We start from the raw sequence: 18138 nt of genomic DNA on the forward strand, positions 1-18138 counted from the left end.
CACCTTCGAGATGGTTACACAGGCTCTCCAGGTACCTTAGTTAATTCGTACAAAGTACCTAGAAGTAGTCGCACCGACTAGTTTTCGAGAGAAACACTTCCTAGTACGAATATCGTCGTCATGCTTACTAAGGTAGGTACAAGCTGTACGGATAGCAGCACAATTTCAGGAACACCACGACGCGTTTGTTTGGTCTATCACCAGCTGTTGCAACCCCTTCATCCGTAGAAGACCGACGAAGTATACTCATCGAAACTTACCTGGCGTGACTACGTCTCATATAGGACGGACACATAGTGCCGACTCGACACCCAACAAGTAATTTATTGTCCCAGCATCCAGAACTCGCGGAGGACCGACCTCCTGCGCCTGCGCCTTGCCCACCGCATCTTTCGACTGTATCCATAACGCCCCTAATGAATCCCGTAAGGCACGGCGGGTTCTGAGAGGTCTCTGGCACGATTGTTTTCCACGACATGCGTGGCTGCTGATTGCATATAACGCGACATGGAATCCGATGGAGACCAAGAAATCCGCCATCTCGTCGCCGACGTGACTGAGGGTATGTAAGATAGATGTACTCATTCAACTCATCCCTTCAACATTGCCCCCCTGCCTGCCTCTCAATATTAGTTCTTTGTGCATTTAGAGGAGGACGCTGGCTCACTCGTCCATCCGTCCTCTAGCATCCAGGGTCCCCGCTAAGCAACGTGCGACGAGCATCAAGCCCACCGTTCAGAAATTGGCCTCCAAGGCTTACGAGCACGGTCTCCTCCCCGACCCGCTGAACGAGCTGATCGACCTGCTCACCACGCCCAGCCACCTCGATCAGGCTAGCTTGAATGCCCTCGTTAACAATCTCTATCCGGCCGCCCGCTTGTCGCCCGATGCCGTATTGAAGGTTGTCGGCTGCCTGGGCAATGGGGAGCTCAAACCCCCTTTCCCGATTCAGGCTGGCCTCCTGAGATGGCTCGTAATGGTGTACCATACCATTGATGGACCTGCCATTCTGTCCCAAGCGTATCCTGTGCTCTTCAACCTGTTGGAGACCGCAGCTATCAGGTTCGTTCCTCTCGTGTGCGGATGGTTGGTCAACGTGGGATCGTTCTACTAAAACACGAGGGCTTTGCGCTCTTCTCTCCAGACCACAGTTATGCCATGTCTTAGCTCTCATCACACGACGCAAACATGTCCGCCCATTTAGAATACAAGCTATGTAAGTCAGAAGCAAAAGGCGAAAACTCGCCAAAGTCTTTCTTCACACCGTTATGGAACTGCTTGCCTTTGGCCGGACTGAACGAGCTGACGAAAGTACACACACAGCCTGAACTTGTCGCGGCAGACAGGCAATGACCCGGCCTTGACTGGGCTTCTGCGAATCTACAAGGACTATTACCCAGAAATTATTGTAGGCGAAGCTGTGAAGGGCAAGGCCTCAACTTTTAAGGTGAGCCCCCAATCTTGCCGGTGTCTTTCCTCTCAACCAAGTCCCAATACTGATAAATGCAGCACCCCGACTTGGCATGGCGCGAAAGGTTAGGTGAGATTCAGAGGGCCCATGCTCAGAGGGCAACCAAAACCGAGTTAAGGCATCAGAATGGTTTCACTGTCGACCGGCACATTTCTCACAGGGGACGGGGAGGGCGTCCTTCAGGGGTCCCTGGAGTGCACACGTCTCACGCGACCGAGGTGAGACCACTACGTCCCGCATCGAGGTTCCTCTTCAAGAACATTATTAACATAGAGAGAAGAACTCGGTTACCTTGGAAGAGATTGACAATGTCGAGCGCTTTGTGAACAACCTGGAGAAGATCGAGCTGCCAAATCAGCTTGCCGCCGTCTTGGCTGATCCCTTGCTTCAGAAACTGGTCTTGCTCAGGAAGGACCACATCACTACGCAGAGAATCGTTCGCTGGGTTGAGGCAGCTCTGGACGATGTGCTCACCGGGACCGCGGATACGAAGACTTTCGTTGACACGATGGAAGTCCTTGAAGACTATGTCTCCCGCGTCAAGGTGCGTTGAGGCTGTCATGTCATGATCCCCAATGGCAAATAAAAGAGGCTGACATGACTAGGAATCTCCCAACGTGATTCTGAACTTTCTTGCCAAACTTTTTGGGTACTGGAATGGTGTTGATGCTCAGGAACCGATTCTTCGGATTCTACAGTACACACCGCTTTTGGATTTCAAAGGTGCGCAGTTGCATCCCCTCCCCCCCTCCCCCCTTTTCTCTCTCTCTTTTACTCACCTGTCTTTCATATTCCGACAGAACTCTACCACGCATTGTTCGGGCCGCTCGGGAAGTGTCTACCCAACACCCTGCCAACACAGACTTTACTGCTGGAGATGTACAGGAATATCCTCCGTAATTGGACTTCCAACCTACAATCTGTAGAAGCGGTCGCCTCAGGAACACCATGTCACGCCATCTTGGAACTCCAAGTCCACGTCGGAAACGTCGCTCTCACCCTCGTCCAGACCAACCCGGGCACGGCAACGCACTCCACCGCCTTGCAATTCTACGAGCAAGTCGCCAGCACCATGTCGAATCCGGTCCTGGAACCCCTCCTCCGCATCGCCAACCCACCCCGCCAACTGATCTACCTCGTCTTCTTCTCCCCTTCTCTCGGGAACATATCCCGGCTCGCTGGAATCCTGGCCAAATACAAGACCTCGTTCGACGCCGCCATGGCTAGAGACCGTAAGGCGTATGGGGCCTCTGATTTACAAACCTACAACGGGTTCCTGATGGACCTGTGCAACTGCATCTGGCGCGGCCGGGCCTTCAACTCCTCCGACAACCACGCGCTCGCCTGCCTATCCTCCCCGCAGACCTCGGCGCGCTACCACCGCTACGTCGAGGACCTGGGAATGGACCTCGTTCTGCCGGTACTGTTCGGGTTGTCGCACTCGCCCGTCCTGAGCCTCCAGTCCATGACGTGTGTCCTCGCGCTCGAGGACGAGGCGCTGGAGAAGAACAAGAGGGCCATCTCTACGCGACACGGTGGCCCCGTAACGCAGAGCAGCCTGCAGCGACTGGCTAGGGCCCGGGGTCTGCGGCTGGAGTGGAACGAGTACCGGCAACAGGTGCTCGTTACGCTCGACCGCCACGGCTTCGGGGGTATCAGCGAGCTGATGAGGAATGTGATAAAGGGGCGGCAGAGTGCGCCCCGTACCTCCAGCCAGCCTAGCCAGTCGAGTCAGCCGAGTTCAAATCTAGTCTGAGTTGATACAAAGCTGTGCTAGGTGTACTAGTACCAGGAGTGAGATAGACTGGTAATCAACGGAACGACAACGACAAGATCAGCTATCAGCTACGGTACGGAACAGTAGGGGTTCTGAAGTCGCTGCCTCAGCGCAGTTGCGCCGAAATCATGAAAATTTTAAAATGAAAAATCTAGCAGGTATGCCCGTTGTTGAACAAGTGCAACCGAACGCCGCGAAGAGCAAGTTGAGGATGCCCTTGCTCATACGACCAACCATGAAATAAATGGTATCGCCCCTATAAATACCCATTGGCCTGCCGGGAAATCCATATCGTGTTGAATCCGAGTCCTTTAAAAGATGCCGGATGCCGTCCAAAGAAAACCCAAAATCCTCTCAAGGCCGACTCCAGAAACCCCGGTCTATCACATGATTCTCTTTGCAGCATACGCGAAATACTGGGTGTCGAAAAAAGACGCCTTCCCACTGCACCAGGAGGCCACTTGATGGCCTGATGTCAAGCGCATCCTTCCCATATTTTCTTTTTCCGCCTCACGGCCTCGGGCAAGATTTTGAGTTGGAGTTTCACTCTTCGGGTCACTTCATATGATGCGACTCGTCCCCATAGCCGCCATAGCCACCAGCATCATATGTCTTCCCCTCGGGCCCGATGACCACCTTGGTGCGAGGGCCCCGATCTTTGAGATCCTGCCTAAGCCAGCCCAGAACGAGCTCCCCAAGCGTACTGTTGCCGCTCCGGGCATCGAGGCCCTCGAGGAACTGCTCGGCGGGGCCCCACTCGCGCACGGTGCCGAGGTGCATGTGTACGAGGTGCGTAGGCCAGCCGGCGAGGTTGTCGAGGATATGGGTAGCGTAGACGATGGTGCAGACACGTTTTTCGGTCTCGGCGCGGAGCCAGGAGAGGAAGTTGGCGCGGCTGAGGACGTCGAGGTCGACGGTGATCTCGTCGAGGAGGAGGACGGTCCAGGGCCGGATCAGGCCCATGGCGAGCTGCACGCGGCGACGCTCGCCGTCGCTCACGGCGTGCATGCGCCAGCGGGTGTCGATGTCGAGAACGCCGATGAGCTCGTCGCGCCGTTCCGGGTATGCGTCGCCTCCGACGGACCGGAGTAGCTCTGTCACGGAGATGTCGGTGCGGACGATGGGGTTGAGCACCCACTCCAGGCCCAGGTACGTCACACCCTCTAGACCTTCCTTGAATGGGTCGACGCCGCCAATGGCAATGGTGTTTGCTGGTGCCAACCTCTTGCCGGCCAGGAGACGGAGGAGGGTGGTCTTGCCGGCTCCATTGGCCCCGATGAGGAGGGTCCGCGATTGGACCGGGAGAGAGAGGGTTATGTCGCTGATGCCGGTCGAGTAGTCAGGAAAGGTGTAAGAGAGTGCGCTGGTCTCTATAGTTGGCAGAGCCTCCTTGGGGGCCATTGTGAGAGTAGCTGGAGGTCCAGTACGATGAGGTCACGGTAGTGAGCAATGTAGACTGAAGAGGAAGGGAACTGGACGAGATTTATGGTACGGGGAATAGATTGAATAGGAAGGGGACAAGGCGAGAGATGAATATGACGGAGAAAAAAGAAGAGGAGAAAAAAAAAAGTTACCGTATGGAGGATCATTTTTGGGCTTGGGAGAGTCGGCGGTTACCAAGAAAGGGAGGTGGTCTGTTGGCCTGTCCATTGCCCCGCGACGAGCACATGACAATGAGCTGAAGTGACGAGTCAAGCAAGGTAGGTACGTCGGGAGAGAAGGTAGTACGGAGCGTAGGTACCCGTACTAGTACTACCTAGGTAAGGTACCTTAGTCTAAAATACCCCACAGTCGCCGGTAGCCCCGCCCAAGCCACATTGCCCCACTCTACAAAGCCACCACGACTTTCTGCCGTGCCACTTCAATGTGGGGCGGGCACTTTACAACGGTACACCGCAAATCGCCAATCGCGTATCTGGGATGCTAAGACGCGTTTAGGTCAGGGCAACCAGTATCTCCCCTTTAAGTCTTTTTTTACTTTCATCCAACTTCGAACTTCAAACATTGGCCACTGTCGGAAGCATTCTTCTCTCAAGTTACGGGAGATAAGATTTTGTTGAAAGTATGGTGACCCTCGAAGAGGTGGCCGGTCTCCTAAAAAAGCCCTCGTACGTTTCCCTATATGCCCCTTCGATGAACTGACGATCCCTACAGGATGCCAATGGCATTTGCTCACACACATGACTATTAGAGACATAGAGAAAACGCAAGTATCAAGAGCGCCATCGAGCTATAAGCCGCTCGATTCTTTCTTCCTGAAGAAAGATAGATCATACAAACAGCAATTCGCCGATACCTACTTTCTCCGTCTCGTCACCATCAAGCCAGCAGTCGAGAAAATCGCAGCGGAAACATGGAGCGGCACAGTGATTGGCGGAGAAACCGCCAAGAAGGTTGATCGAGTGTTGGACATTCGTCAGGGCGAGCTATGCTGGGTTTCCGGTACTGTCTACATGGACATGCCACTCAAGCCGAATATCCTAGAGGACGTGTCAAAAGATGTGGGTTCATCGATATCTTCGCAGCACGGCGAGAATCTTACTTGCGGCTGACACGCTACAGCGCTGGATCTCTGCGCCCATCACGACGGACAGGTACTACTCTGAAGATGGCCAGGACCAAGTCCTACTGGAGGACGACTCGGGTCGAGTCAGGCTGGTAGGGAATGTCTTGAAGAGCGTTCACTTGGTCACGGGCTGCATCATCGCCGTCATGGGCACCGAGAATATCAACGGCGAGATTGAGGTCATCGATATCAAGTTTCCTGACCTGGCTCCGCAACCCCAACGATGGACGCTCACGAAACCACCGACAATATCCGGGGGCGGCGGACACGCCAAGGGGAAGACCCAGGCGTGGGACGAAGACGAAGAAATGATGGACAGCCCATCTCCTCTGAAGGGGAACAAAGGGAACAAAATCGCCATCGTATCCGGCCTCTGCTTCTCCGGGACCGACCCATCATACGCTCTTGAGCTGGATCTCTTACACGAGTACCTCCTCGGCGAGGCCCTCGACCAAAATACACAACGAGAAGAGCTCGCCAAGATCTCTCGTCTCATCATTGCGGGCAACTCCATCTCCACCACCTCCGCAACCGACAATAGGACACAAGTAGGCGGCCAGTCGAACGGCCAGCAGAAGCCTCCCGCGCCGAGCACGAAGAAGTACGGCTACGACTCGTCGTCCTACAACCCCCTCCCCAGCCAGCTCCTGGACGAGTTCCTGTCCGAACTCCTCCCTTGCATGCCTGTTACCCTCCTCCCGGGGGCCCAGGACCCGGCCAACGCGAGTTACCCGCAGCAGCCCATCCATGTCGCCATGTTCCCGCGCTCGAGATCGTGGTGCGCCCCTCCGTCCCTGGCAGGGCCCGGCTCCAAAGCTGAAGCGGGCTGGCTGGACAACTCGACGAACCCATGGGAAGCCGAAGTGGACGGGTGGAGGTTCCTCGGAACCGGGGGCCAGAACGTCGACGACGTGTTCAAGTATGTCGAGAGTGAGGACCGCCTGGGTATGATGGAGGCCATGTGTCGGTGGAGATGCATTGCGCCGACAGCCCCCGACACACTTTGTGAGTTTCTTTTTTTTTTTTTGTTTTTTCCTTCTCAACTTTTCCTGATCTGAGATGTAAATTATTTGGATTTTGTCTCCGTACTAACCGGAAGATCAGGGAGCTATCCTTTCCAGGATAACGATCCGTTTGTCATGAAGACAACTCCTCACGTCTACTTTATCGGCTGTCAACCTGAATTCTCGACCAAGGTCATTCACGGACCGGAAGGGCAGGTTGTACGGCTCGTAACTGTGCCCTCCTTCGCCGAAACAAAGGAGCTGGTCCTCATCGACACCGAGACATTGGAGGTCTCGAGGGTTAAGATTGCCACTTCATGACAAGGAGCGATGGGCGAAGATTGGTGTGATCGAAGGGACAAAGAAGAAAGAGGAGAAAGAAAGGGCGATAGTCAGCAACTGTATTATTTCGGATTAAAGTGCGAGGTGTGTGATATACCCCCTTGGAGCTAGGAAGTTGGGAATCCACCATTCGCCAAGAACCCTGTGAGAAAGCAACGCTGCAAGTACACCGATGCTGACGATGCAAGACCCAAGAAACTAGGATAACTGGAGACCCGAGATGAAGAAGAAGAAGAGGAAGCCAATTCCCCAAGTCTGCCCGTGCCTCTGAACGCCCATTTCCCATCCACTGTCCCCTGAGACAAGATTACAGCGCCGTTTGAATCGCCCGTATGGGGCGTCTCAGCCTCTCAAACCCGCCCCGGTAATAAAGCCTAACCAACTTGCATCGATGACGGTCACCTATGTTTTTCAATCCCACATCCCCTCTTCCTCGTCCGTATCAGAGAGATCCCATATGTCATGAGACCCCTGAACCTCATGCGCAAGCCAAACCTGCCGAATCGTCTGCGGAAGCTGCTCGAGGATCCGCCGCGCCAACCCGGCCAACCGCTTCCTCTGCGCCTGCACGACCACATCACCGGCCCCAATATCCTTCTCGGCATGGCGCCGGTCGACCACGATATCCCTGGGACCAGCATGCGTATTAACCACCACCCGGATGAACTGGCACGGTAGCACGCGGAGGGCACGCAAGACGTCAGCTTGGGGATCGAAGAAATCAAGAAACGTGAGGTCGCGATTGTTGTCTTCCGCCTCTTGGCCTTGTTGCTGCTGCTTCTGGTGGTTCTGTCGTGTGGGCGTGATCTCAATGTCGATGGTGTGCAACTTGGCTCGACGCGGCTTGAGGTGTGAAAACGTGGCGATGGCGGCGGCCATGCGTGCGCGGTAATAAGGGCCGGTTCGACCGTTTTCAAGTTTGATCCGAATGTGTCGGAAGTGGTGTCCGAACTTGGTTACGTTGATCTCAACATTGGGGTTGAAGACCTCGTGGGCGGGAACCTTGGAGTGCATCTTGGAGCCACTCGGGGGGAGAGAAACTGGGGAAGCGGGGGAGGGTGAACTATCGGCGTCGTCGTAGTTCGGTTGTTTCTTGCCCAAGGTTCTGGTGCTTCTTCTCTTCGCGACACTCAGCCTTGCAGCATTGTTCCCTACGGCTTGTGACCGACGACAACGGCTGGGTGCGTCTTCGTATTCGTCGCCCTCATGATCCGGGTAGCCGTCGTTATCCTCGTACTCACCGTCATAGTCCAAATCCGAATCGACGGCAGTGTCATCTCCCTGGTAACTGTCAGGAGAGGAACTAGGCTCAACCCCGGAACTGTCGCGGACCAAGTACTCAAAAGTGTTACGTCCGTAGAGGATGCGCACGCACTCGTCAGCAATCTGCGAGTTTGTGCGCATAATCGCCGTTTCAAGTGTCTGGCGCTTGTGCCTATGGACCTTGGACCAGCCCTCGAAGACGCGGACAGGTCCCGGAGCCTCGAGGAGGTAGCCGCATATCTGTTCTCGAATCTCGAGGGGCAGCTGAAGAAAGTGACACTTTCGAGGCACCTTGCGGTAAAGCAGACTGAGGCGAAACGTTCTTTCTTGTAGATCCTTCTTCCTCCAGTCTTCAAGATCTTCAAGGTCCTCCTCCAGACTGGCTTCGCAGACATCGTCTTCGATTATCGTAGGAATGTCTCGATTCTTGGCCAGCTTATCCCTGCGTTTGCTTTGGTCTCCCTGGGGATTCTTCCTCACCACCTTACGACTGAGAGTGACCTTGGGTTTTCCTATTTTGTTTCTCCGATCACCCCTGTTATGCGAAACCGTCTTGTTGGTTTTCTCGGCGACCTCTTTTTCCCGTTTGGCCTTCTTGCGTATACTGACCTTGAGCACCTCCAGCTTCTTGTGGTACGCCTCATACAGGGCGGGGATTTCTGAGCCCCCCTGTCGTGCTGTGTAGCTTACCGTGCCATGACCCGGTGTCCCGTTAGGGCGAGGCATTTCCATGTCTGACATGTTGTCGAGTATGGAGAGAAGTTCGCTCGCCTTGGGCTTTTTGTATCTGCGCTGCCGGCCGTCCCTTCTTATCAGCATCCCACTTTCTTCTTACAAGTGGGAAGAAGGTGAGGTTTGCTGGTGTTCTCTTCATAAACTCACAGGACGGTCATCATTTTCAGATTCGCCAGCATCTGGCGCTGGAATCCTCCGCTTCCCTAGAGCGGTGCGGGCATTCGTACGGCTTTGGCGCCTCGAAGTGGCCGCCGATGCAGTAGACATTGTAGACGGGCACGTCACGTTGAGCTCTGGGCTGCCTTCCTTCAATGTTAAACGACTGCCGGTACGGTGGCTCTTCTGGATAATAGCCATGCCCCGGAAAACTTCTGTAAGATGAGAATATTTAAGAATAAGATCAATGAGAAGATAAAGTGCCATGCAGTTGGGTATATGGGGAAGCGCAAATAGATGCTGATGGGATGTTTGTTCCCTGAAACAAAACAAACTCCGTTCAGTGCGAGGAAGGGACGATGGCCAATGCTCCTTTTGTGAAGGGAATGAAAATATCAGATGACTCGATCTTCTGTCCCTGGGAGAGTCGAGTTCGTTCTCAAAGAATCCTTTCGAAACTCTTTAACAAGAGATGTGGTGTAGAGTGCTGGCCTGTTTGAATCAGCAGCAAGATGGTAGACATGCAACGATATTCTGGCATCGAAAAGAATGGCTGGATCTAGTTGTGTTCTTGAGAGATCAACGGCGCGAATCAAGCCTAGGAGTAAATGGCGGCTTGAGGAGAAGGCGAGAAGGCGAAGACAGATATGCAGCGAGGGAAGTGTAAGTCACAAACTACCTACCGACCTAGCAGGTAGCGACTGACCTCACTAAGCTACCTTATCTATGGTGTCTGTCCAGCCAGAGAAAGTAAGAGGGAAGGGTCAAGCGGCCGGGGCAAGGGGAAAGCGGCAGCAGGGAGCAGAAGAGGGAAAGCCAAGGGCAGGTAAGATCTCGAAGCCAGGAAGAAATTTAGAATCGGTTTTCCTCTGAGAATCAAAGGCAGGTAAAGACAGGTAAAAGTGGTAGGTACCTTATGCTAATTATTCTGTGAGCTCATTCATCCTCCGTAATATTCCCCTTTTTTCTCTTCTTTCTTTTTCTCTCTGTAGTATTCCCAGAAACCCCAGCTATTAAAATTCCCAGATTATGTGGACATGATCAAAAAAACGCCAACAAAACAAAAGAGTAGTACATGGGATGCTCAGGAGGGTGCGGGAATTCCTGCCTGGACCATGTCGCCATACTTCTCGCGATACCCCTCAAGGATCTCCAAGCTGACACCGGACCCTCCACACACAACGAGCACAACATTCTTCTCCCGCCATTCCGCATCGGTGAGCCCCCTACCTAGTGTCCGTCTCAGCTCCCCATTATAGCAGACGGCGATAGTGGCGCCGCAAGCCGTCTCGACGAGGAAGCGGGCATCGTCAGCAAACCGCACGCACGCAAGAGCAGCCTCGGCATCGCTGACAGTGACGCTCTCGAGTCCCGCAGCACCGGCACAAGAGGAGACAGCAGCAGCAGCAGCAGCAGCAGCAGCAGCCCGTTTGGCCTCCCTCTTCGGCCCGAGGACGGCTTTGCGTTCGGCCCACTCCCAGGTCTTGTCGGAGACGCGAACAGCGCCGAGACTGGTGGCGATGGAGGTGATCCCCGGCAAGGTGACGTGCTCGCCGGCCTCGATGCTAGCGTGGAGGCTGTGGGCACCGCAGGTCTCCACGGCGACGACGGAGGGGGGCTTACCGCGGGGCCAGGGAGGCGAGCCAGAAGGGTCGCGTTCGAAGGCCTCGAGCCCTTGGAAGAGACCGTTCAGGAGGCCGCCGCCGCCGACGGAGCAGACCAGCCCGTGGAGGTCGAGATCGCGGGGGAACTGGGAGACGAGCTCGTCGATCATGGTGGCGGCGCCGTCCCAGACGTGAGGGTGGTCGAACGGGGGGACGTAGACGCCGTTCGGGTCCTTGGCGAGGAGGTTCTCGCGCAGGTGCTTGTCAGCTTCGGCCCAGTTGTTGCCAAACTGCTCGACGTGGGCATTAAGAAGCTTCAGCTTGGAAATCATGAGGGCCGAGGTGGTGGTGGGGGTTACGATGGTGGCGGAACGGTTCAGGGCAAGGGCCGAGGTGGCGCAGGCAAGACCGGCGTTGCCACCGGAGGAGCAGTAAAAGTGAACATCTGGAGACGGGGAAGCGGCGGCGGCGGCGGCGGCCCGGAGGGTAAAGTTGCCGACACCACGGGACTTGAAGGAGCCCGAGGGCTGGAGGTTCTCGAGTTTTAGAAAAATGTTACTGCGGGATAGTTAACTCACGATCATTGCTTTTGACTCGGGCTTGGATAGTAATGAGATAGTAGTGGTAGCAACTTACCATTCAGCAGCCCGCGAGAGCTGGGCCGAAGCGATAAGTGGCGTCTCTATCCATGGCAGCTTTGCCCCGGCGTCGACCGAGCCCATCGCGGCGGAACTGTACAGCAACGGTTTCGAGGATACCGAGTAACGATCCTGATAGTATCCAGTATTTAGGGGGCCGGAAGTAAATTGATGTGAGAGGCGGTTGATATACAATGGAACTGATAGTCAACCAGTGTAAGTGAGGTAGGTAAAGTATGGTCTGGAGGTTTAATATGGTATGGTATTCCGTATATCTGATAGTTGTTGGCAGTTGCTATTGACTCGTTTGAAGGGGGGGGATTCGGAGCTGTGGGACGAGGGAACAGGCGCCTTATCTAGGTATTCTACGCTCTCAAAACACACCGTGTCATCCCGTTCTTTTACGAAATACAAAACAAAACGACAAAGAGGTTTGATCTCAATACCTTTGTGGTTATACGACCAACAAAGTACCGGACTTGCAACCGTCTGTCGTCAGACTTTGAGAAGTACTTCATAACTTGGAGAGTCAAAGTTGAAAATACCTACCGTAAAGGTAGAGGTCAGTCTGGACCGACATGTAATGTAAACAGGGGTTACTTACAACTTTACCATGAGAGCCGCATGCTACCTTACATTGCATGACGAAGGGCGTGGCGCACGGCAGGGGGACATTTCTATAGGGTAACGAGAGGGAAACTATAGGGTAAACAAGAGCCAAGTATAGGGTAAGACGAAGATAACAGGAACCGAGAGAAGACCGGTTGGGACGAGAAGGGGCCCGTCGGGTGGACTGAGGAGTGAGAATAATAAGGTACCTACAGCCGACCTGTAGGTACCTTCGAAGTACATGGATACTCCACTCAGGTATCCGCATGTACATATTTGTGCCCTTTCAGTACCTTAGGGAGTTTGAGAGGTCCCGGATGATGCAAAGAAGACACTGGAAGAGAACAAGTAATTAATTAATAACGTCCTAACTGTCGAACATTTACCTGCCTTTTCCGAGAAAGTAAAAGTGGAAACTATATCGGGTCCAAGGCGTAGGTGTGGAACAAGTCGAGAACCAAGCAGGAAGAAGGTTGGATTTAAAAAGGTGTGTACGAAGATTTTCGGGAAACTTCGCGATAGAAAACCGGGCGGGTGGCTCACCTTCCTTTCACCTTATCATTGGGTGACGCAATGCCAATGGATGGTAAGAAAGAATAGGGATTGTGACGGTACGAAGTGAATAGTTCCCTGCCTCTTCGCGTATTCCAGTTCTTTCTTCTCCGTAGGTCAATCACGACGCCGCACCATAAGACACGTCTAGATATCCCTGCCGAGTCGATTACCCCTGAATTTGTCGTTTATTTTTAAGGGTTCTTATCGTTCCTCTCGATAGGTATAGCTTCGGGAGGCGGGAAGCTTGGGGCGAGATCGGACCGGGCAGAGAAAGCAATGGGTTCTTTCATACTGGTGTCCTCCATACCTTGACCCACGTGTCAGCCCTAGAACTATTAGTGTCCTCCCTAAGGTACTCCATCGATCACGCCTACCTTACCTACCTTACCTAGGTACCTAGGTAGGTATCCTTAGACGATACAATGTTTCGACTAGCGCTTTTCGTTGAGGTTATCATGGGAGAGGATGCGTCCTGTCTGGTACCTTACATTTGAATATGTGACCGTACTTCCATTACCGTACCTTACTTCGTACAGTCATATGTACGTAGTACATCTTTTCATGGGGTCTCGGCAAGGCTTCCGATAATAGCCGGCCCTGTCCTGCCCCTGGATTCTTCGGTCGACAGTGAATATGGTACGGGACATCACGGCATTTGAATAGGTACCTTAAGGTAGCGTTGTGACGTTGAATCCTCGGTACGTCCCGGGAAAATCTCCCCAACGTCAATTCGTGCCTAGCGCTGCTCCTCGGTGAAACCTCATGTGGCCCACCATCACCGTCCTTCACCTCCCCCTATGATCCATCCTCCCTCCTCCTCTTCCTCGACCTCCGCTCTCTCGTCTCTTCATGGTCTAGCCATGCTCGCTCTCCCGCCCGCACCTAACCGCATTACATCCTAGAATATACCACCTCTTGATACTCCCCCGCCAACTCCCTGCCCCATGACCCCTCGTCTCCCTCTCCTTTCTCCCTTTCCTCGAGGACGCGAGACATGAACCCCTCGAAGTCATCTAGCACCATCTCCAACTCCCCAAAGTAGTTCACACCGCCTCGCTGCACGAAGCCCACCCTTCCGAACAATGCGATGCTCTTCCGATTCCCCTCCTTGATCTTGGCCACGAGACTCCGTAGCCGCGGTCGAGAGGAGGACGTACTCGGTCCTCCTTGCGCAGGACCATTTCCCCGGACGTGCTCCTCCAATATCCCATCCAGATGCCGGTAAAGGTAGTTCATGAGCGCCGTCACCGCCGCAAACCCCACGCCTTTGCCCCTCCACTCTCCTTCGGCAACCATGACGTCTACTTCGCCGATCAGATCCCTTTGCCTTTGCCTTTGCCCTTGCTCTTCCTTTCTCTCTTCGTCGCCATCCTCATCACCATCGTAAGGGTACAAGAAGAAATTCACATCCCCGAGCATCGCCTCCTCACCGTCCACCTCCCCCGCAGTCACTCGTCCGTCGATCGCACCTCGCTGGGTTACCGGCCGGCACAGAATGAAGGTAAGCTTGTCTTGCGCCTGTCGCCAGGACTCCTGGTTCTCGTACTCTTCCTCCAGCGAAAGGGGCTCAGACGCCGTGGCCGCCTGGATTTCCTGTGATTCGAAATTTAGGATAAAAAAATACCGGAGAGAAGTGAAAGGGCCGCAACGTACGGTATCGCTCATCCAGCGATGGTACTTGGCCACATGTCGCGCCTCGTACGGGACCAGCACCACCCGAGGTGTCAAAATTGCTGCAGTTCTGTCAGCTTGGCTGTCCCGTGTTTCGGGTTTATTTTTATCTGTCATGATCATCCACTTCGAGCTCACCAGTGTGTTCGTTGACCTTCATTTTTTTTTTTTTTGGAAGGTGTTCTACCGCCGCTAGACACGTGGGATTTTGGAGTGAAGTTGGACCAGCGGGCCCAAACCCCCCCGGCCCTAAATAAAAAAAAGTCCCATCCACATTCTTTTCTTCCCTCTTCTTGTGAAGAGGGGAAACAAAAAAAATCGCAGAATAATGATCGCCAACACCAACACCGTCTTGGTGTCCCAACAATACAACACTAAACTTGTGGAGAATTATAAACAGATCTCAAAGCACCCGTTGCCGGGGGCGGCGAAAAGGGTGCCATTTGACCTCATTTTATTGCGACTCTCAACTGCAAACCAAGACTTGTCCGCTGTCATTCACAAAGCCGATATCCAACAAACCCAAGAGCCAAATCCTCATGGAGACAAGGTGATGGAATTATTGTGACGCCATACAGAATGCCAAAGGCGAAGCATGCTTGTCAAGTAAACGACAGAAGCGACCAGGAAAGCCGCGGAACAGCAACCGGCAATCTGAACCGGCGTTGCCCATTAGCCGGACAGTTAGCTCACAAAGTCCTCGATAGCATACGGGCGCGGTCCCAGATGAAAACGACGTTACGTAGCCGCCCAGCCAGAAGTAGATGCTCCATTCCCGCAGGGCCACCCAGGCAATGCGGATCATCGTGAACGGCACGACGGATACCCCTACCAAGGCCGGCCACGAAAACGAACCGACCACCGTGGCACTCATCACCGCTCCCTTGCCGAGGGAAAGAAGAATACGCGTTGGCATCTGTACTCCATCCATAGTTCATCCACCGACGCCTGTGGCCATCGTCGTTTTCTTCCTTCCTCCTTTTTCTTCTTTTTTTTTCTTTCTTTTCAAAAGAAATCCGCCATGTGAAGACTTCCTATAATGCCTGCCTGAGACAACTGAGACAGCTTGGAATTCCTCCATATTCCAATCAGCTTAGTCTGCTCCTCTCCCGCTGGGGCGTTCACCATCTCGCTGACGGATTGACATGCGACCTCCCAGGCGGCAGTATGAAACGGAAAGACACAAGTCCAGATGCGGGTTATCGTGGCCATCACCTTTGCAGGGGACGGCTTGCCGACATACGGCATTCTTTGCTTGTTGCCGGCCTGCTAATGTGCGTTTGCAATCCAAGTCCAATGGATCCTTCGCGGCTTCGTTTGGTGGTTGAGCAGCAACGAAGGGGGCATGGTCACGCCCCACAAAGGCACGACATACTCGCTCCTCCAGGCCAACTGCCAGCACTACGTACGCCGGGTCATTGGCACCCTGAAGAAGGATAACTGGTCTGACCCCGTCCTGGTTGCAGCGGAGCTTCTCCCTGGCCGTGTTGGGAGATGAGATGCGACGGAGACTTGTGCGTGAAGCGAGAGGAGACGAGGTCGAGCACTACGTGATGGGGATGTTGGACCAGGCAGGATACCGAGACTCGGACTTGTTGGAACGTCTCGAGTCGCGTGCGGCTTTCTAGCAACAAAGGGCGAAGAGACACCCAGTCGGGCAGAGCCCAGTTATCTATTTCTCCAGTGACGGTGTGTATATTCGGCAATTGTACACGAATTTACATGGGCTTCAGGTCTACTTACTACTGTTACAGAAATACATATCGTTCCGAAGGGGGCAAGGCGTCATTGAGATCTCCCACCACAGAAGCATGTCACGCCGAGTCCAGTTCTTCGGGAACGACGGGCGGGAATAAAGCAGCCCACTTGCCCTTGGGCAACTTCCCCCCTTCCTTACGCACGCCGTAGTCGAGGTCCCCCCGGAAGACCGCGTGGTCGAACGTCCGCCGGTCGGGCTGCACTCCGAGAATGTCCAGTAGCTGGGCCATCTTGGTCGGCATGAAGGGTTGCATGAGGATGCCAGCTACCCGCACCGCCTCGGCCGCGTGGAAAACAATCTTGTTCCTGGACTCGGCATCGGGCACCTTGGTCGCGTCCCACGGCTCCCGGCTGGCGAAGTACCGATTCGCCTCGGCCAGCAGCTCCATGGCCGCCCGGATGGCGACGCCGGGGTTCGGTCCACCCTCCTCCATAGCCGCCGCCATGGCCCGCGGCGTGGCGTCGACCTGCTCCGCGAGTTTCGCCCACCCCTTCTCGCGGTAGCGGGAGCCCGTCTTGTGTTCGTGGGCGCGCGCCCAGGCGACCGCTTCGGCGACGTCCCACCGCGCGCTCCGCGTGATGCGGCTCAGGGTGTTGCCGAGCATGGACCGGAGGTCCTTCTCGTACCGCGCAAAGACGAGCGAGTTTTCGTAGTCGGCGTCGTTCTCGATGCCGCCGTCCCGCAGCATGAAGTACCGCATCGTGTCCACGCCCCACCGCTCGATGGCGAAGAACGGGTTGACGACGTTGCCCAGCGACTTGGACATCTTCCGCTTGCCCAGGGTCCAGTGCGCGTGGCTCAAGAGCTGCTTGGGCGGCTGGATACCCACGGCCATGAGCAGCGCCGGCCAATAAACGCCGTGGAAGCGCAGGATGTCCTTCCCGATGACGTGCACGTCGGCAGGCCACCCGCCTCGTTGTTCTTGGCCCGGCGCCCAGGCGGGGAAGCCGGCCTTGGTGAGATAGTTGATGAGCGCGTCGACCCATACGTAGATGGTCTGCGACGGGTCGTCCGGCACGCGGATGCCCCAGTCCAGCCGACTGACGGGTCTCGATATAGACAAGTCTTCCAGGTTGTTTTTGACCCAATGGACCACCTCGTTCATCTTCGCCCTCGGCACGATCCAGTCCGGGTTCTCCTCGTAGAAACGGAGGAGCTGGTCTCGCAGGGCGGTCATGCGGAAATGATAGTTCTTCTCTTCAATCCATTCGACCTCGTTTCCACTGGCAATGGATGCCATGATGGTCTTGCCCGTCTGCGGTACTGCCGTCTTTTCGATCTCGGTCTCGGAGTAGAAGCACTCGTCGCTCACGCAGTACCACCCGGAATGCTTCGACTCGTAGATGTAACCGTTCTCTTTCAGCATGAACCAGAAGTGCTGGACAGCGTAAATGTGGTCCTGGTCCGTGGTGCGCACGAAGAAGTCGTTGTCCATGCCGCAGAGGGCGGCCAATTCGCGAAACTTTTGCGCGTTGGAGTCGCAGAACTCCTTGGAAGGGATGCCCTGCTGGGCCGCTGCTCTCTGGACCTTCATGCCGTGTTCGTCGGTACCGGTGCATAGGAGGGCCTTGCGCCCACGGAGGACATGCCAGCGCTTGATGGCATCGGCGAGTACCATGCTATACATGTGACCGACATGTGGTGCTGGAAGGACCGGGCGAGATCGTGTTAGCCGTTGGCCGAGACCCCAGGACGACAGAGCGGGACGGGGGAAGGGAATACCGTACATGCATTGACGTAGAAAATAGGTGTCGTCACGTAGAATGGTTTCGCGGGACTGCTTGAGGTGCCGGAGCTGGTCGTTGTAGACCATCGCTTAGATTGACCATGGCTGCAAGATGGGCAGACCCAACGCGGACGTATGTACGAGATAGGACGGCTACCAGACCAGCCACGAGCTGCGGAGGATCTGAGAGCCCTCAGAAAGTGATCGGGAGGACCCATTGATCATATCGCGACGGGATGGAGCACCTGAGATGGATTGGTGA

General features: G+C 54.8%; 7 protein-coding genes across 7 annotated transcripts; 2 read left to right on the plus strand and 5 right to left on the minus strand.

The window, feature by feature from the left end:
* The first annotated feature begins 142 nt into the window (after positions 1 to 142).
* Positions 143 to 3515, plus strand: SODALDRAFT_34194 (Mis6-domain-containing protein). The gene is made up of 9 exons (XM_028613057.1): positions 143 to 303; positions 385 to 562; positions 687 to 1062; positions 1145 to 1216; positions 1324 to 1447; positions 1510 to 1689; positions 1752 to 2015; positions 2077 to 2194; positions 2272 to 3515. The coding sequence occupies exons 2-9, from the start codon at positions 508 to 510 to the stop codon at positions 3225 to 3227; spliced, it is 2145 nt and encodes a 714-aa protein (XP_028471034.1). The 5' UTR covers positions 143 to 303; positions 385 to 507; the 3' UTR covers positions 3228 to 3515.
* On the minus strand, positions 3324 to 5272 carry SODALDRAFT_375433 (P-loop containing nucleoside triphosphate hydrolase protein; the record flags this gene model as incomplete). The annotated part of the gene is made up of 4 exons (XM_028614748.1): positions 3324 to 4660; positions 4823 to 4926; positions 5080 to 5171; positions 5252 to 5272. 4 exons carry the CDS (start codon positions 5270 to 5272, stop codon positions 3804 to 3806), a joined length of 1074 nt encoding a protein of 357 aa, XP_028471035.1. The 3' UTR covers positions 3324 to 3803.
* Positions 5209 to 7420, plus strand: SODALDRAFT_348003 (DNA polymerase subunit delta-2). Its single transcript, XM_028613335.1, has 4 exons — positions 5209 to 5356; positions 5440 to 5749; positions 5811 to 6819; positions 6919 to 7420. Exons 1-4 carry the CDS (start codon positions 5313 to 5315, stop codon positions 7137 to 7139), a joined length of 1584 nt encoding a protein of 527 aa, XP_028471036.1. The 5' UTR covers positions 5209 to 5312; the 3' UTR covers positions 7140 to 7420.
* Positions 7421 to 7571: 151 nt separating this feature from the next.
* On the minus strand, positions 7572 to 9837 carry SODALDRAFT_375435 (hypothetical protein; the record flags this gene model as incomplete). The annotated part of the gene is made up of 4 exons (XM_028614749.1): positions 7572 to 9215; positions 9306 to 9614; positions 9650 to 9686; positions 9782 to 9837. 4 exons carry the CDS (start codon positions 9835 to 9837, stop codon positions 7572 to 7574), a joined length of 2046 nt encoding a protein of 681 aa, XP_028471037.1.
* Positions 9838 to 10153: 316 nt separating this feature from the next.
* Positions 10154 to 12026, minus strand: SODALDRAFT_289116 (L-serine dehydratase). The gene is made up of 2 exons (XM_028608615.1): positions 11555 to 12026; positions 10154 to 11476 (listed from the first exon to the last, which is right to left on the minus strand). Exons 1-2 carry the CDS (start codon positions 11638 to 11640, stop codon positions 10399 to 10401), a joined length of 1164 nt encoding a protein of 387 aa, XP_028471038.1. The 5' UTR covers positions 11641 to 12026; the 3' UTR covers positions 10154 to 10398.
* A 1430-nt stretch (positions 12027 to 13456) lies between these two features.
* Positions 13457 to 14564, minus strand: SODALDRAFT_305158 (hypothetical protein). The gene is made up of 3 exons (XM_028608999.1): positions 14530 to 14564; positions 14374 to 14453; positions 13457 to 14313 (listed from the first exon to the last, which is right to left on the minus strand). Exons 1-3 carry the CDS (start codon positions 14549 to 14551, stop codon positions 13612 to 13614), a joined length of 804 nt encoding a protein of 267 aa, XP_028471039.1. The 5' UTR covers positions 14552 to 14564; the 3' UTR covers positions 13457 to 13611.
* Positions 14565 to 16205: 1641 nt separating this feature from the next.
* Positions 16206 to 18094, minus strand: SODALDRAFT_336667 (methionyl-tRNA synthetase; the record flags this gene model as incomplete). Its single annotated transcript, XM_028612616.1, has 2 exons — positions 16206 to 17794; positions 17878 to 18094. The coding sequence occupies 2 exons, from the start codon at positions 18092 to 18094 to the stop codon at positions 16206 to 16208; spliced, it is 1806 nt and encodes a 601-aa protein (XP_028471040.1).
* Between the last annotated feature and the right edge of the window lie 44 nt (positions 18095 to 18138).

This window comes from Sodiomyces alkalinus (genome assembly GCF_003711515.1).
Source record: "Sodiomyces alkalinus F11 unplaced genomic scaffold SODALscaffold_1, whole genome shotgun sequence".
NCBI classification, from domain to species: Eukaryota; Fungi; Ascomycota; class Sordariomycetes; order Glomerellales; family Plectosphaerellaceae; genus Sodiomyces; species Sodiomyces alkalinus.

Bases quoted from the DNA above. Each gene is read 5' to 3' on its own strand.
- SODALDRAFT_34194 (XM_028613057.1), top strand. From the start codon at position 508: ATGGAATCCGATGGAGACCAAGAAATCCGCCATCTCGTCGCCGACGTG. The intron at 1,690-1,751 runs GTGAGACCACTA...CATAGAGAGAAG, and splicing joins ACACGTCTCACGCGACCGAG to AACTCGGTTACCTTGGAAGA. The intron at 2,195-2,271 runs GTGCGCAGTTGC...ATATTCCGACAG, and splicing joins ACCGCTTTTGGATTTCAAAG to AACTCTACCACGCATTGTTC.
- SODALDRAFT_348003 (XM_028613335.1), top strand. From the start codon at position 5,313: ATGGTGACCCTCGAAGAGGTGGCCGGTCTCCTAAAAAAGCCCTC. The intron at 5,357-5,439 runs GTACGTTTCCCT...CATGACTATTAG, and splicing joins GGTCTCCTAAAAAAGCCCTC to AGACATAGAGAAAACGCAAG. The intron at 6,820-6,918 runs GTGAGTTTCTTT...CCGGAAGATCAG, and splicing joins GACAGCCCCCGACACACTTT to GGAGCTATCCTTTCCAGGAT.
- SODALDRAFT_289116 (XM_028608615.1), bottom strand. From the start codon at position 11,640: ATGGGCTCGGTCGACGCCGGGGCAAAGCTGCCATGGATAGAGACGCCA. The intron at 11,477-11,554 runs GTAAGTTGCTAC...ACTATCCCGCAG, and splicing joins CTCTCGCGGGCTGCTGAATG to TAACATTTTTCTAAAACTCG.
- SODALDRAFT_305158 (XM_028608999.1), bottom strand. From the start codon at position 14,551: ATGAAGGTCAACGAACACACTG. The intron at 14,454-14,529 runs GTGAGCTCGAAG...ACAGAACTGCAG, and splicing joins GAAGGTCAACGAACACACTG to CAATTTTGACACCTCGGGTG. The intron at 14,314-14,373 runs GTACGTTGCGGC...TTCGAATCACAG, and splicing joins ATCGCTGGATGAGCGATACC to GAAATCCAGGCGGCCACGGC.